Source organism: Notamacropus eugenii, chromosome 1, assembly GCF_028372415.1.
Source record: "Notamacropus eugenii isolate mMacEug1 chromosome 1, mMacEug1.pri_v2, whole genome shotgun sequence".
Taxonomy (NCBI): domain Eukaryota; kingdom Metazoa; phylum Chordata; class Mammalia; order Diprotodontia; family Macropodidae; genus Notamacropus; species Notamacropus eugenii.
Genome location: NC_092872.1, coordinates 761,369,296 through 761,387,088, shown reverse-complemented (window position 1 = coordinate 761,387,088; position 17,793 = coordinate 761,369,296). Strand labels below are relative to the sequence as shown.

At 50.1% G+C, this 17,793-nt stretch overlaps 1 protein-coding gene across 1 annotated transcript; it reads right to left on the bottom strand.

Moving 5' to 3' along the window:
- Positions 1-3,357: 3,357 nt before the first annotated feature.
- Positions 3,358-16,207, bottom strand: MFSD2B (MFSD2 lysolipid transporter B, sphingolipid). Its single transcript, XM_072650509.1, has 14 exons — positions 15,940-16,207; positions 13,844-13,969; positions 13,569-13,693; positions 13,272-13,395; positions 13,045-13,123; positions 12,397-12,542; positions 12,131-12,221; positions 11,915-12,033; positions 11,001-11,084; positions 10,784-10,864; positions 10,539-10,648; positions 10,215-10,358; positions 7,028-7,204; positions 3,358-5,063 (listed from the first exon to the last, which is right to left on the bottom strand). Exons 1-14 carry the CDS (start codon positions 16,000-16,002, stop codon positions 5,006-5,008), a joined length of 1,527 nt encoding a protein of 508 aa, XP_072506610.1. The 5' UTR covers positions 16,003-16,207; the 3' UTR covers positions 3,358-5,005.
- Positions 16,208-17,793: the final 1,586 nt, after the last annotated feature.

Genomic DNA, 17,793 nt, shown 5'->3' with positions numbered 1-17,793 from the left:
CCTTGGTGCCATATTGGATGTGTTAGTGGGGGTGGGGTTGGGGGAAGAGCTAGTGAGAAATACAGGGTGACTCTGGAGAAGTGGGAAGTGAGTGCTGCCTTCACAGTAGTAGGAAAGTGGGTTGTGGGGGAGGGTTTGGGAGATCTATCATCATGGCCTTTCAGAGATAGATGAAGATGGAAATTGACAAGGGTTGGAAAGGGGGGGTGAGACCACCCAAAGACTGGAATACAGGGGCAGGTCACCTGGAATGAATTTATGGATTCGAACATTCTTGAAGTCAAGGTGGGAAAAATTTATTACAGTTTTAAGTGGGCAAGAGTTTTTAGGGAACCTGGAACCTTAGAGGGGTACAGGTAAAGTTTATATAGGATATTCTATGGTAAAACATGTGCCAAACATGCTGCCTTGGTGATTCAGGGTGGGATAAGAGAGTGTTTAGTTCTTAAAGGAACATGCTCTTTTAGTATCTACTGCTCAGATATTTTACCCAGAGTTCATTGAGAAATAGCTCAAGGGAGGGCTACATGGAGATGTAGTTTTTGGCCTGATACATCCCTAAGTCAACCAGTGGTCAAGGCTAACTGAAAAATACCCAGGCTGCTTCAATCAATGTCTTGTTAGACAAGATAAACGTAAGGGAATATACACATCTAAGTCTAGAATATTATGATTGGTCAGTGAGTAGTAAATGTCATTAGGACCTGGTACACAGCTAGTACAGCCAGTTCAGATGTTTCAGGCTAATAATTTCTATAGGCACAGCTGGCTGCTGTATCAGGAAGAGAGAACTAGGGCAAGCTGTCCTGGGGCTGGGGAAAAACTACCAGGGACAGGCTAGGGAGAAATGTGATTTTTAGAGAGAATGTGATTTTAGAATTGGGGTCCAAGCACAGGCACCCAAACACCCCATTAGAAACGTCCTTCAGAAATAGATAGCAAAACTCTACTAATGGGGGGTCCTCACCTCTCTTTGTCTGAACTTGATAAATCTAACCACAAAATAAGCAAGAAAGAAGTTAAGGAAGTGAATAAAACTCTGGATAAGGTAGATATGATAGATCTCTGGAGAAAACTGAATGGAGATAGAAAGGAATATACCTTTTTCTCAGTGGTAAATGGCACATATACAAAAATTGACCATGTACTAGGGCATAAAAACCTCACAATCCGGTGTAGAAAGGCAGAGATAGTCAATACATCCTTCTCAGATCATAATGCAATAAAAATTATATGTAATGAAAGTCCGTGGAAAGATAGACCAAAAATTAATTGGAAACTAAATAATCTAATCCTAAAGAATGAGTGGGTTAAACATCAAATCATAAAAACAATCAACAACTTCATTCGAGAGAATGACAATAATGAGACAACCTACCAAATCTTATGGGATACTGCAAAAGCAGTTCTTAGGGGAAGCTTTATAATCTCTGAATGCTGACATGAATAAAATAGAAAAAGAGGAGATCAATGAATTGGGCATGCAGCTAAAAAAGCTAGAAAAAGAACAACTTGAAAATCCCCAAGTAAATACCAAATTAGAGATACTGAAAACCAAAGGAGAGATTAATAAAATTGAAATCAAGAAAACTGTTGAACTAATAAATAAAACTAAGAGTTGATTTTATGAAAAAAAACAACAAAATTGACAAACCTTTGGTCAATTTAATTTAAAAAAAGAAGAAAACCAAATTACCAATATCAGAAATGAAAAGGGTGGACTCACCTCCAATGAGAAGAAAATTAAAACAATAATTAGAAATTACTTTGCCAGACTGTGTGTCCATAAATTCGACAATTAAATGAGATGGATGGTTATTTTTTGAAAATATAAATTGCCCAGATCAACAGAAGAGGAAGTTGAATACTTAAATAACTCCATTTCAGAAAAAGAAATTGAACAAGCCATCAATGAACTCCCGAGGAAAAAATCTCCAGGGGATGGATTTGTGTGATGGACAAGTGAATTCTAGCAAACATTTAAAGAACAGTTAATTCCAATACTATGTAGACTATTTGGGAAAACTGGGGAAGAAGGAGTCCTCCCAAATTCTTTTTATGATACAAATATGGTTTTGATACCTAGACTAGGAAGAGTCAAAGCAGAGAAACAAAATTATAGATCAATTTTCTCTAATGAATATAGATACAAAAATTTTAAATAAGATTTTAGCAAAAAGAATACAGAAACTTATCTTGTGAATAACACATTATGATCAGGTAGAATTCATACCAAGAATGCAGGGCTGGTTCAATATTAGGAAAACTATTAACATTATTGATCATATCAACAACAAAACTAACAGAAGCCACATGATTATCTCAATAGATGCAGAAAAAGTTTTTGACAAAATACAACACTCATTCCTATTGAAGACACTGGAGAGCATAGGAATAAATGGAACTTTCCATAAAATAATAAGCAGTATTTACCTAAAACCTTCAGCAAGCATGCTAGGCAATGGGGATAAGCTAGATGCATTTCCAGTAAGATCAGGGGTGAAACAAGGATGTCCATTATCACCATTATTATTCAATAGAGTACTAGAAATGTTAGCTGTAGCATTAAGAGAAGAAAAACAAATTGAAGGAATTAGAATAGGCAAAGAAGAAACTAAGTTATCACTCTTTGCAGATGATATGATGATATACTTAGAGAATCTCAGAGATTCACGTAAAAAACTACTTGAAATAATAAATAACTTTGGCAAAGCTGCAGGTTACAAAATAAACTCACACAAATCTGCATTTCTACATATTACTAAGAAAACGCAATAGCAAGAGATAGAAAGAGAAATCCCATTTAAATCTAGAGTAGATACTATAAAATATTTGGGATAGAAAGAGAAATCCCATTTAGACACTATAAAATATTTGGGAGTCTATCTGCCAAGACAAATCCAAGGACCATATGAACACAATTACAACTTTTCACAAAAATAAAGTCAGATCTAAGTAAGTGGAAAAACATCAGTTACTTGTGTGTAGGCTGAGCCAATATAATAAAAATGACAATTCTACCTAAATTAATTTACTTATTCAGTGCCATACCAATCAAACTATCAGATAATTATTTTCTAGAGCTAGAAAAAAATAATATCAAAATTCATCTGGAAGAACAAAAGGTCCAGAATATCAAGGGAACTAATGAAAAGAAATGCTAAGAAAGGTGGCCTAGCCCGACCAGATCTCAAATTGTATTATAAATCAGCAATTATCAAAACTTTTTGGTACTGCCTAAGAAACAGAAAGGTAGACCAATGGAATAGGTTAGGTACCCAAGACACAGTAGTCAAAGAATATAGCAATCTACTGTTTGATAAATCCAAGGCCCCCAACTTTTGGGATAAGAACTCACTGTTTGACAAAAATTGCTGGGAAAACTGGATAACAGTGTGGCAGAAACTGGGCATAGACCATACTTGACACCATGCACAAGAATAAAGTCCAAATGGATACATGATCTAGGTATAAAGATTGATACTATAAACAAATTAGGGGAGCAAGGAATAAAGTATTTGTCAGATTTATGGAGAATGGAGGAATTTTTGACCAAAGAAGAGATAGAGAACGTTATGAAGTGCAAAATGGATAATATTTATTACATTAAATTGAAAAGTTTTTGCATGAACAAACCCAATGCAACCAAGATTAGGAGGGAAGCAGAAAACTGGCAAAGAATTTTTGCAACTAGTGTCTGTGATAAAGGCCTCATTTCTAAAATATATAGAGAACCGAGTCAAGTGTACAAGAGTACAAGTCATTGCCCAATTGATAAATGGTCAAAGGATATGAACAGGCAGTTTTCAGAGGAAGAAATTAAAGATATCTACAGTCATGTGAAAAAATTCTCTAAATCACTATTGATTAGAGAGGTCCAAATCAAAACAACTCTGAGATACCCCATCACACCTATCAGATTCGCTAACATGACAAAACAGGAAGATGATAGATGTTGGAGAAGATGTGAGAGAGTTGGAACACCAATTCATTGTTGGTGGAGCTGTGAGCTCATCCAGTCATTCTGGAGAGCAATTTGGAACTATGCCCAAAGGGCTACAAAAATATGCATACCCTTTGACTCAGCAATATCGCTTTTAGGACTGTATTCCAAAGACATCATAAAAATGGGAAAGGATTTCACATGTATAAAAACATTTATAGCAGCTCTCTTTGCAGTGGCCAAAAACTGGAAATCAAGGGGATGTCTATCAATTGGGGAATGGCTGAATAAATTGTGGTATATGAATGTAATGGAATACTATTGTGATATAAGAAATGATGAACAGGAAGATTTCAGAGAGGCCTGTTAGGACTTATATGAATTGATACTGAGTGAAAGGAGCAGAACCGGGAGAACTTTGTACACAGCAACAACCACAGTGTGTGAGGAATTTTTCTGATAGACTTAGTACTTCATTGCAATGCAAGGACTTAAATAATTCCCTATGATCTCTTAAGGCAAAATACCTTCCACATCCAGGGAAAGAACTATGGAATTCGATCACAGAAGGAAGCAGATCATTTTCTTTTGTATTACTTTTTGGTTTGTTTTATGATTTCTCCCATTCATTTTAATTCTTCAATGCAACATGACTAAGGTGAAAGTGTATTTAATAGGAAGTATGTGTAGAACCTATATAAAACTGTATGCCATCTCAGGGAGGGAGTGGGAAGGTAGGGAGAAAGAGGAGAAGGGAGGGGGAAAATCTAAGATACATGGAAGTGATTGTAGAACATTGAAAACAAATAAAAGAAAATAAAAAAAAGAAATGTCCTTCAGTCTTCTGCCAGGAGTTGTGGGCACCAGCTCTCTGTGTGCTTGGGAGCTCTGGATCTGACCACAGGTTGGCAGGCCCCACAGCATTGTCCAGCATGACCATTGGCCTAGGATTACCTTCCCATTTCAAATACCTGGCCCTAATTTCTCCTTAAAACCCAGCAGAACTCAAGCTGGGAGCTGGACTCTGAGACCTTTGCTAGGTTTGGCACTGTTGGGCTGGGCTCAGGAACTTGTGGCCAGAGAAGCTGTTCCACTCTGGGCATCACTGGAATTGGCATTCCTGTGAGAGGGAGAAGAAAGCAGAGCATGGGAAATGGTTCCTGCTTACAGGAGGGGGATGCCATTGCCCCCACCTCCACCTCACCCTAAACACTGTTTGTTCCAAGTCCAGAGGAAGAGACAACCCCTCTCTTGCCAAAGCCAGGTCCTCTCTGACTCCCCCTCATCTCTTCTAGATGAAGGCCACTTTAGACACTCCTCTCTCTCTCATTTTCAGTCCGTCCATGACAGCTGTCTCCCACACTGCTGCCTATGGCTATGTCCAGGGTTGCCAAATCCTAAAGAAACACTCATGGACACCACCATCCCCTGAGACCCATATTTCTCCCCTGTCATGACAAACTTGAAAAGACCATCTACACTGAGTGCCTCCACTTTCTCTCCTCTCACTGCCTTATAATCAATTGGTTTTCAACACTATTCTCTCCAAAATGACTGATGACCTCTTAGCTATCAGACCCAATGGCCTTTCTTCCATCCTCACGCTCCTTGACCTCTCTGTGGCCTCTGACCCTGCAGGATCCTCTCTTCTCCCTCTAGGTCTTCAGGACACCTTCTCTCCTGGTTCTTCTCCTAACCTCCTGACCGCTGCTTCTCTGTATCCTGGGCTGGATCTTCCTCTAGCCCATGCCCTCTAACCACAGGTGTCCCTCAGGACTGTGTTTTGGGCCCTCTTCTCCTCCTCCTCTAGACGTCTTCACTGAGGGAGCTTGTCTGCTCCCATGGATTATTATCTCCTATGCAGAAGATTTCCAGAATCTACTCATCCAGGCCAAAGCTCTCTGATACTGGACGTTTCAGATCAGATGGCATGTAGACATCTTTAGACCCCTTTGCCCCAAACTCACTTCACTATGGCTCTCCCCAAACCCTGGCCCTTCCTCATCTCCCCATCACTGTTGAGAACACCCCCAGTGCAAGGTCTGCAGCTCATAATCTAGGTAATACAGGCCATCTCTTGGCTCCCTAAGCCTGGGCCACTTTCCCTTGTCTTCCCTGCCTCTCAGCTTCCCTGTCTTTCTTTAAGACTCAGCTCAGAACTCCACTCTCTTGGCCTTCCCCCCAAGATTGTCCACAATTTACCCCCATGTTTCTTAATAAGAGTTAATCGCATGCTGCCCCCTTCCTTAGTTTGTGAGCTCCTTGAGGGCAGGGGAGGAAAGGAGGCAGAGGTAAGGTAGGGGTGGGGGAAAGGGGGGTGAGACAGGTCATAGTCAGAGCTTTCTCAGGCATTTACCCAGGTTTAGCTCTCCTTTTTCCCACTTATTAGCCCTGGGCAAGCCGGCCTCCAACCTCATTGTTTACTTAAAGGCTTTGTCACTGATGGTACCAGTGATCTCTTACTGGCTTGATCCCGTGGCCATTTCTCAGGATTCAACCTTCAACCTCAACTACCTTTGACCCACTTGATCAACTTTTCATGGATATCCTCTGTGTATGAGAGATATTGTGGAGACAAACTCTAATGTCGTCATTCCCCTACTCAGTAAACTTGACTGACTCCCTAGGCAATATCACATCTCCCACCTCTATACCTTTGCACTGGCTGTCTGCCAGGTCTAGAATACTCTTCCTCTTGGAACCCCTAATTCCTGCCTGGCTCAGCTCAAGTGGCCCCTCTTCCAAGAAGGCCTATCTGATTGCTCCCATGGTCAGTGCTCCCTCCCCCTCCGTTGTCAGAATTATTCTGTGTCCACTCTGTACTTACTGATCTGATGCCTTAGTGGCCACTGCCCAGGAGGATGCCAGCTACTGGTGGGCAGCAGCAGCTGTTCCACTTTTGTCCTTGTATGTTCAGTGCCTGGCCCATAGTAAGAGGAATCAAAGAAATCCTACTGGACTTGCCCTGAATTCTCCCTGGCTCTAGGGTCAGCAGGACAAGTCTTCTCCCCTGAACTCATGCACATGTGCTTGTGTGTGTGCCTGAGTTCATATATCCATGAACATGTCTCTCGGTGTTCTCACCTCAGCATCTCCAGCCTGTGGGCAATCTCCCGGCGCCGCTGCTCAGTGATGGGGTACACGGACAGAATGCCCAGACCTATCAGGACCATGGTGGTGGGGACAGCGCCAATCAAGACTGTGAGCATGATGACCACCTTGTCAGACTGCTTACAAACACCAGACTCGTACCCTGCAAACCTGAGACAAAATCCCATAAAACCCATGCCCTTTGAGGGTCTGAGCCCAAGCGCACATGCATTCATGGCTCTAACCCCAGGAGACAAACCAGACCTCACAGGCGTCTCACTGAGATTTGGGGGTTAGCCCTGCTGGCTGGCATGGGGCTCTGGATGGTTAGACTTATTCAAAAGAAATAAGAGAGGAACCCACAGGGAAACATTTTACCTTGAGAAAATACATCCCTGTGAGAAGATCCAGGAACCAGAGGAGGGATACATCGGGGAGAGAAGTGGGTGATTTGGTACAAGTGATTTTGGCACTGAAGGAGAGCACACACCCATTTGGACATAAAAAAGATATAGATGAAAAGTTTGGGAAGCAGATCCCAGGTCTGGCACAGAGGCATGCATTAGGAATGATAGGGAACTTCATTTATCCAGACATCTGCTGAGGTGGGTTCTTTCTTTCTCCTCCCCTCTTTTCTCCCTCTCCTTCCCTCTGTCTTCCTCCTAGCTCTCTCCTTTCTTCCCCTCCCTGCCCCCCTCCTCCTCTTCCTTCTCTCTCTCTCTCCCTCCCTAAATCCCTTTCCTAACTTTTGCCAAAGGAAACATAGCTAATAACACATTGACTTATCTTACTAATAATTTCATCCCTCAAGAGGTGGATGAATTAATAGGAGAAATCCTATTTCTCCCTATATGGTTGCTGATATGGGAATCCTGTTGTAATGAGCACTCTATCCCAGAGTTCTTGATAGAGGAGGGAAAAACCAGGACACAGCCCCAGAAGTACCACTGATGTGGGGAGAGCTATCTTCCCAGGATCCAGAGACTCGGATTCGTCAGGTAAAGTCAGCCCTCAGGGGTAGGAGATGCTCAAGAATGAAATCCTGAAGACACAGTGAGGGGGGAAAGAGGAAGCTGTCTAAACCAACTGATGTGTATGCACAGGGAGCTCACTGGTCACTGTGGATGTCCACAAGATGGAAGTGAGGGTAGATAGCAAGAGCAGAGGCCAGAAGTGGGGTCGAATTCAACAGGAGCTCTGGCCAGCGAGGGACACTTCTTAAACGACAGGAACCAGATCAGACTTCTTGCATCCCTGCCCCCCAAGCAGGTTCTCCAAAGCTCAGTCTCAAAAGTTTCCTGGGGGCACTGGGAGGTGAAAGGACCTGCCAGGATGGTCCGAGGCAGGGCTTCCTCACCCATGACCAGCTCCTTAGCGACCACACCAGGCCAGGCTGCCTCTCTGAGGAGGATCCAAAGAGGGAGAAGGACATTGCTTGGGGTGGAGCCCCCAGAGAAGGAAGGCTTACTTCCCTCTGGCAAAGACAACAAGGGATCTGGAAAGTGAAAGGATGGAACCCAAATAGTTAAAGGAGAGTTAGTCCCTATGATGAGCAAGGACTCCCCATTTTTGAACTGCCCTGGGTAGGTCCCATCCCGGAAAGAATGAGCCCCCATCAGGGATGTCCAACACCATCATCCCTCCCATTTTTACCACACTGAAAGGTCTGCAAGGCATGGCCAAAGCATCATCACCTTCATTTTCCAGATGGGAAAATACAAGACAAGTAACCTGGCCAGTACCTAAGGGTGAATGTTGGAAGTTGCCTCTGAGCCCCAAACATTAGCCATCCTGTCACACTCTCTGTGGGCCACCTGGGAAAACTAGAGAACATTGATTGCCCCTGGATTTTAGCAGACACTCAATTGTCTCAGACTATCTTTGTGGACAAGGTGGATAGGAATGGAACCAATGATGGTAATTGGAGCTGGAGAAATGGGCACACCCTATGTGACTGCTGAGTCAGTGATGGTTCGACTCCAGTTTGGGAGGAATTACCTCAGGGATGGACCGGGTATCATTTAGAGGTATGTAGGGGGCGCCAGAGTGCCCAGAGTCCTGGGCCTGGGGCCGGGAGACTTGAATTCAAATCTCAGACAATGGCTAGCTGGGTGACCTGGGCATGCTGCTTTACCTCTGTCTGCCTCAGTTTACTCAGCTATAAAATGGGAGTAATCACAGCACCTGCCTTGAAGGGCTGTAGTGAGAATCAAAGGAGGTCATCACTGTAAGACGCCTAGCACTTGCCTGACAGAATCAGGGCTGTATAAATGTTTGCTTCCCTTTGCCCTGTTTAACATTCTAATCAGCAACTTGGAAGAAGGCACCGAGGGCACATTCATCAGATCTGCAGAGGACGCACAGCTTGGAAGTAGGGCTAACACCCTGGATGGCAGAGCCATGAACCCCAATAATCTAGACCTGCTGGAGGCATGGGGTGGATCTATAGGCACCAAGAGGCACCAATGTAAGACTTGCACTTGGGTCCAAAAAGTTGAATTTATAAGGACAGGATGGGGGCAAGGGAGCACATTATCAGAAGTGTCTGAAAAAGATCTTGGGGTCTGAGAAGGCAGCAAACTCCATGTGAGTAAATATCAGTCATTCATTCAAAATAGATGCAGAAAGTGATGGTCCTGCTCTCCTCTGCCCTTGTCAGACCTTACGTGGAGAACTTGTTCTGGGCCCTCATGACTGAGAGGAAACACCAGGCCTGTAGGCTGAAGAGAAGTGGGGGAGGGACAGGGGGAAACCAAGGCCTATGACAGGATCCCTGGGCATGCTCAGAGTCTCCCTGGCTGTGTGACTCTGGCTAAGTAACCTAGCCTCTCTGGGCTCCAGTTTCCTCATCTGTAAAATGGGAAAAATCGGAGAACTTACCTCCCAGAGTTTGTCATGAGGATCAAATGAGGCCAAATTGGGCAGGCTGTGGGTCTGCCCAATGGGCACAAAGGGAGCAAACGGGCAGGACCAGCAGGGGATGACCCAACAATCCCAGAAATGGGAGCAGCTGAGAGATCCCCCAGCCCCAGGAGAGGGAGGGTGGTCTCCTCAGACCCTCCAGCCCAGCCAGCTCCCACTGGATGCCAAGGCTACACATGGCCCCTGGGCAGGATGCCCGCTCCCCTTGGGCCCCTGTCTCCCCTCCCCCCAGTCCCCTCCCCTGCTGCTGGTCACTCACTCCAAGCTCAGGGTGGAGATGCTCAGAGCCGCGGCCCCTGACAGTTTGGTGAAGAAGACGTAGGAGGAGTAAAAGATGGTTTCCAAGCCCTCAAGAGGAAGCTTGTGGAGTCTGAAGTCATCCACAACGTCCGGCAGCATGGACCTAGGTACAAAACCCGCCCCCCCCCACACACTGTTCGTGACCCCTGACAAGGCAGGGGAGGGGGTGGGATGGGGGAATGGGCAGGGGAGGGGTTCAGATCAGTCCTTCCTCAAGCTTCCCAGCTCCTATCAAAGGGGCTCCCCTCCCCCACAGGGAGGGTCCTTGTCTCGGGTCACCTACCAGGGCAGCAGCGAGGCCACTGCGATGCTGGTGCCTGACACGAAGGCCACAGTGTAGGCCACAGGGACAGTGGGGACTGCTGCCAGCAGGAGCGCAGAGGGCACCATCGCCTGCAGAAAGGAAAGGGGAGCCTGTCAAAGGCTGCCCTCTCCAGCATCATTACGGCCCTGCTGCCCTCATGCACCCTGATCCCGCAGGCCGCCTCCCACCGTCAGCCTGGCCTAGGCCCTGGTGCCCTCCCGTACCCCAATCCCGCAGGCCGCTGCCTTCTTCCCGACTCTGTGCAGGAACCACTCCCAGAATGGGGTGCTCAGGACAGCTGCCACCTGGATGAGGGGAATCAGGCTGTCATCTCCACTACTAGGGATCTCCAAGCTCCATCCCGAGGGCCAAGAATGAAGGTCCAGGCCTCTGCCCCCACCCAGGGCCTGTGGCTACCATGCCCAGTGCTGGCCCCCTCACCAGCACCAGGAGCACCAGACTCTGCACATGGCTACGCAGGGGGGCTGCATGGGTGCAGAACAGGACAAGATAGTTCTGCTGAACCTGTAGAGAAAGGGGGAACGGTGGCTATTGGTGGTCCCGGGGTCCTTGGTCCCCAAGAACCAGGGAGATTTGCCTGGAGAGGATCTGAGGTTGGTATCCTGACCCCAAACCCACTGCCTCCCCCCCCTCTTTGGGGAGTCCACATTGGAGGCCACATTCCCTGACCTCTGCTCTGGGTGGGTGGGCACTGGTTACTGTAGATGACTGAGCTCTCATGAGGCAGAGATGGCCCCCAGCCCTGGCACAGGGCTCCACAGGTAGCAGGCCTTAGTGACTTGTTCACGTCATGGCACAAGGCCTTGGGCAGCTGTCCTGATTTTCTGGGAATGCTTTCTTTAGAGAGAGGGCATATTGGAAGGAGACCATGGCTAAGTGCTCCTATCAATGTGAGCTGGGCATCCTTGCTAGGGCTCTCCCCAAAGTGTGGCAGGTGCCTTTGCCAGGCTCAGTGGGCACTGGGCCGTGCCACGGAAGGCTCCCATCATTATAGAAGACCATTGGCTTGGGCACCAACTGTCCCTGGAGGGTGGCAGGAGTCTGGGGACTTTGGGCAGCCCACATTTGACTTACTCCTGCTCAGGACTCCTGAGTCCTGCTGAAGGACTCTCCCCAGTCCCCAGGGATGATGAAGCCACAAGTGCGCCCTTAGCCATAGTCTGTGGTGCCTCAGCACCCCCCCACACACCCATCCCCCAGGCTCTGGCTGTATTTCCGTGATGTCCCTCCTGAACCTTGGGTCAGGGGTTGACTAGCACCTTTCCCCTATCTTGGGGCTCTCTGAGGGCCAGTGGGACAGACCCCGGGAGCAGAAGCTGTGTGGTTGGAGTTACCTGGACAGCAGCAGAGATGAACAGGAAGGATGCTACAAGCTTCTGGTACGGCTGATGCTGGAGGGTGTGGCCGAGCCCCCGGAAGAAGGCGACCCTCTGCTGCTCAAGGATATAGAGATCTGAAGGCCACACATGGATATCGGGGTGAGTTAGAAGAGGACCTGCCCCAGAGGAGCCCCCAGACCCAAAGGGAATCCCACTCCCACCCTCAGTCACCATCTTTCTCAGTGGTCCCCAGGGTGAGCAGGGTGGCGCACAGGGGATAGGTTCCTGCGATGACCCCGGCAGCAATCATGTACAGCTGGCTCTGTGGGAATCACATGGTCACAAGGTGGCCTGGCTGGAAGGCTCTGGAGCCCCCAGCTTTCCCCAGCAGGTTCCTGTGGGAGGCCCTCCCTCTCCCCTCAAAGAAGGTCCTCTGGCTTCGAGTTAGTGAAGGTCTTTGTCTGACTGAGAGGGGGCCCTAGCAGGCTGGGTCTCACCTGGTGGGGGGACACACTGGAGGCCAGAGATGGAAGAGGGTCAGTGAGGTTGGCCTCAGGGCATCTGGGGGCCTTGTGAGCATCAGCCACAATGAGGCCATGAACCGTGGCTCCGGTCAACGTCCCAACCATCTCCATGGTCATCCCTGGGTGGGGCGGGGGCAGGGTCACCGCCAGGGGCTGGAGAGCCCCTGTTCACCCCCTCCAAGCCTGTCACTGTTATTTCTCCTTTTTCCCTTCTCCCTCTGCCCCTGCCCCCACCCTGGTGCAGACCCTCATCCCCTCAGTCTAGGGGGGTTCTGCCTGCCTCAGTCTCTCCCCAATCCTGGCTGCCCTCCATTCACCCACCCAAGCAACTTTTCCTAAAGTGCAGGTCTGACCACGCCACCCCCTACTCAGTAACCTCCAGGGCCTGCCAAGACAAAACCCTCCATCTGGCCTTCTAAGCCCTTTAGGACCTAGACTCCCTCCTCCCCAGCATGGCCCCAAGGATGGGGCTGCCCTTTGCCTTTCTTTGCATTTCTAGTGTTTGGCACACACTAGGCACTTAATAATCCTTTCTTGACTGACTGGCTGTGATGCTTGCCCAGGCTAATTTTCTGAGTCTCTGAGACCCCCAGAGAGGGGCCTGGGCACCTCCTGACTCACGGTAGGCTGTGGCCGAATCTCGCTCCTGCTGATCCTGAGTGAGGAACATAGTGAGGGCAGAGTAGGGGACCTGGAGCAGCTGGAAGAAGAAGACAAGTCAGCGAAAGAGAAGGGCTTTGGTCCTTGGAGGGCCACCTTCCTGCCTTGCCCCTCTGTGGCAGTGAGTGATGAGGTCAGAGGCCTGGGGTGGAGCAGTGGGCAGGCAGGACTGCAGGACAGGGACTCACCGTGGAGAGGGCCTGAAAGATGCCATAGAAAGCTCCGTACCAGAGACCCCGGAGATGGGCAATGGGAGGCAGGAACCACAGGAAGAAGTAGGTGAGGGCCAGGAAAGGTGAGCAGCCCAGGATCCTGAAGCAGAGCAGGGCAGGGCAGGAAACGTGTGAGCCCAGCCTCTGGCCCCCTCAGGAATGGCCTCTGCCTCCCCCCTCTTCCTGGGCACATGGGCTGCTCCCATAGGCAGCAGTCACACTGATGCTGCCCATGTCCATGATCCCAAGGATGCCTGACTCGCTGGGGCTCACCAGGGTGTGAGGCGGCCCAGGCGAGTCCATGGGCTCCGGCTGATGATGAATCCAGCTGCAGGGTCAGCCGCAGCCCCCAAGAGCTTACCCACAAACAGTACAAGCGAGGCTTGAGCTGCGGGGATCTGGGGCCACAGAAGAGAAGTGAGTACAGGGAAGCTCCAGCTTTGTAGCCAGAGGCCCATCCCCCCACGTGCCCACACCCAGCTGTCAAACCTAGACCAGCCCCAGCCCCAAGAGGCTGCTCTGGCTAGGGGGAGGGAGGAGGGTCTCACCCTGGCCACATCCAGCAGGAAGAGCTGCAAGTAGAAGGCTGCTGCACTGGAGGCAGCCTGGTTGGGGGTCCCCCCAATGCTGTAACAGAACTTAGAAATCACAGAGAGACGGCCAGCACGACTGCCCTGGGGAAAGACAAGTGTTCCCTTAGCCCCCTCCCCCATCGTGGAATCTCAGACACTAGAAGGGGCTTTGGAGGCCATCAAGAGCAGAGGGGGACACTGAGCCTTTCCCCTGTCCACAAGGCTGCTTGCTAAGCTGGGCTGGGCTTTGGGGCTACAAAGGAGCACTAGGCCCCTGCCCTCAGGGAGCCGCTGCATGTCCCTCAGGGAAGGACTTCAGGGGTGCCACAGTCAGACTTGGGCGTTAGGAGGAGACCTGGTGCCTGGAGATGCTGTGGGACCAAGGGGAGAGAGAACACTTGGGGGGATATGGTACCTGAGCTTGCCTGGGACCACAGATTAGCCTGGCTACTTGGAGGTGGGGCAGACCCAGGGGCAGGGTTGGGGAAGATGTCAAGCAGCCTCCGTGGGATGGATATCAGGAAGGAGCTGCCTTGGGAGGTGCAGGGCTCCTCCTCCCCAGAGGACTTCAAGTAGAGGTGGGAGACCCCTGTGGGGATGGTATAGAGGTGCCTGCCATCTCAGAGATCCCTGAGTGAAGAGACAGGATGGGACCTAAGGGAGAGTTGCCTCGTGAGTCCTGGCAGGAGCCCATGGATGGTCAGGCAACTGGGGCCCCTGGGGCCAGGGGCTCGGTTAGGGGGCTGCTCACTCTCCACAAGGGCTCCTGGATGGGAAGGCAGCAGGATGTCTGGTCAATGAACTCTTCAAGACTAGCTCCTGGGTGCTGACCTAAGATCTCCCTCACAGTGTAGCCCTAGAGCTCCTGACACCCATGTCTGCCACCAGAGACAGACCTATCTTCTGTGTGACCCAAGCCCTCAGAGGAGGGGCCTTCTGGAGACAATGCCAGAAACAAGGGGCAGAGAGTGGTCACTACCCCAGCCCCAGGGGAGGTACTTCAAGCCTGTGCAGTGACCCATGGCCTGACCAAGCACTTCAGGGCCAAGTACAGACTGTAAGTGCTCTTCAGATCTCTTGTATTTCCTGCTTTGGGAACTCCTGGTTCCTCCAGGAGATGCTCCCTGAGGGTAGCGGACTGTTTCACTCTTACCTTTGTAGCCTGCGTCTGGAACACAGTAGGCATTTAGTGCTGAATCCGTGGGACAGAGCAAACTAGATCACAGAGAGGAAAGCCTCCAAGATTGAGTAATGGCTGTAGTTGAGTCTAGAGCCCAGGGTCCTAGGACTCTGGCCCCTGCTCTCACCGTTTCCCTGGATCCTCACCAAACTCTCCAGGACCAAGAGGAGGCCACTTTTCCAGCTGGGACAGCCCCCTTTCAGCCTAATGGTGCTACTACTCAGGGTGTGTATGAGAATATGTGTGGGTGTAGTGAGATTCCAGGCCAGGCAGGTACCCCCCTAGAGGCTGGATGCCCACTCAGCCAGGTTGGAGGGGCAGTCCAGCCTGGCCTACCACCCTTCCCTTCCAGGGGACTCCAGAGAAGGTGTTAGGGGCTGCCTGGGGAAGTCCATCCCTGAGGGAAGAGAGAGGCGCTGAAGGGCAGCGGGGAGCAGAGACTGGCTCCACCCGGCAGGCCTTAGGCTCCCTCCCTGCGCCCCAGATAGGAGCTTATCTCACGGCTCCCACCCTTGCACTTCCCCAGAGCCCCAGGAAAGCCAAGTCATGGCGGGCAGGCCAGCTAGTCCCTGTAAGACCGGAGGAGACCCTCTAGGGCAGCTGGGGCGGGAGAACTTGGAGCAAAGGCTGAGTGGCAGCTGGGAGGGACCAGCAGGTGAAGCCAGTGCTGGACAGCGCTGACCGCCAGAGAGGAGGAGCGCCTCACAAGTCTTGGCGAGGCTGGGACCTGAAGGTTGATTTCAGCCTAGAGCCCACTCCGGAGCTTCAGGAGGGCAGCCTCTGGTGGCCCTGAATTCCCCCAGCTGCTGGAAACTGGCCAGGAGGAAGCCGGCGCAGACTCTGATCCTCCTTCCCGACCCTGGACTCCTGTCCCAGCCCTTCCTGCCCTCACCTGAGGGGAATCCTCCTTGTTCTCTAGGGTCTGGGGGCCGGGGCTGTGCGTGGAAGTTGCCATCCAGCCGCCACTGCTGCCACCTGGAGCACCAGCTCCTCTTCTAGAGCTGCCCCTTTGGGGCTGGGCTGGAGAGGGCGGAGCAGGAGGGGACTGGAGGACTCCCCAGTGTGCGCTGAAGAGGAGGAGGCTGTCAGGGGTGGGTCTGGGGCGTTCTCAGATCCCAGAGCTATCTGGCCCGGGTGTGTGGCTTTGGCAGATCTTTCCTTTTCTGGGCCTTAAGTTGATTCGGGAATGAAGCGAGAGCCAGAATTTGGTCCAGTCCTGGGATGGATGCCTCAGCGGTGCTAGCTGGGTGATGCTGGGCTAGTCATTTACCCTCTGTCTGCCTCAGTTTCCTTAATTGGAAAATGGGCATAATAACAGCCCCTACCTCCCAGGGTGACTGTGAGGGTCCAGTGAGATCGGACTTGTAGCTTCAGCACAGCCTGGGGCACAGGAGGCGTTTATTCCCTTGCTCCCTCCTTGAAACTCTCTTACCTGTTGCGCCTCCCCTCAGTTGACTGTCTCCAACTTATCCTGATTTTATGTTGTTTTTGTGCTTTCTTCCTCATTAGACTGGGAGCTCCTTGAGGGCAGTTACTGCCATTTGCCTTTCTTTGCATTCTTCATCATCTGGCATACAGTGCTGGCATACAGTAGGTGCTTAGACTTGAAATGGATGGTGAGTGGGGCCCTGGGTGGGTAGATGGTCATGTTAGAACTTCCTAGAGAACTGTAAAATGAGCATGTCTACCTTGAAATGGGGCAGCCCAAACCCGAGGGGATTCTGGGCTACAGAGGGGTAGAGTTGAGGATGTAGGAATAGTTGAGTGTCCTGGTCAGGCCAGGTACCACCTTCGGTTCTAGGTGCTTCATTTTGGGGAGGAGATTTAGGAGCTGGAGAACGCCAAAAAACCTGTCGTGGAGAGGCATCATATCCTGGGGGTAGATGCTGGCATTCTGGTCTTGGAATCATGCCTCTCACACTGGCCCCACAGGGCAGAAGCTAGGAACAATGGGGGGAAGGGATGCTCAGCTGCCCCTTTTGGGGGGGGGAGGCTTCAGGCAGAGGTGGGGCCATCCTGTCAGGTGGTCGTTGGAGCTATGAAGAGGCTCATGCTCCCTTTGTTTCATGGGGATGGGGACCCTGCCAGGCTCATGAAAGCTTAGCTTGGTAGGCATTTCTTTCTTAGATACCTGATTCATGAGGCCTGAACCTGAGGATGGCCAAGGACAGCCCAGGACGGATGGAGATGTTGGGGACACCAGCCTGCACTCTTTTCTCCTGAGCGGTCGGACCCATTGGCCCTTCTTCATGGGTACCCCACGTCACTGCCCCTTCAGCTCCTTGGGAATTCCAAACTCTTTGAAGAACCCAAGAAGACTCAATGGGGGCCAAAAGCTACTTCCTGGTGGGCCACTTTTGGAACTCCAGGATTGGTGGGGGTGAACCTTCCCTGCTGGGTGACCTGGAAGGAGAATCCATGCCTGAGGATGACACATAACTCTAGTGATTCACATGGATAGCAAATCATCCTGGGTTCAAATGCCACCCCAGACAGACTAACTGGGCCAGCCACTCCCCCTCCTGCCCTCAGTTTCCTCCCCTGTAACATGGGGATAACAGTGTCTGGCATCTCTGCCTCGGAGGGATATGAGGGATAATTTCCAGGAAGTGCTTGATAGATTTTAATTCACCATGTGAATGCCCCAACGGCACTTGAAAGTTGGTCAAGGAATTTCCTTAGTTCTAGAATTTTCCCAGGAATCAAAGTCAAGGTCCAGACTTTGTTCTCATTCCCTCTCCCCCTT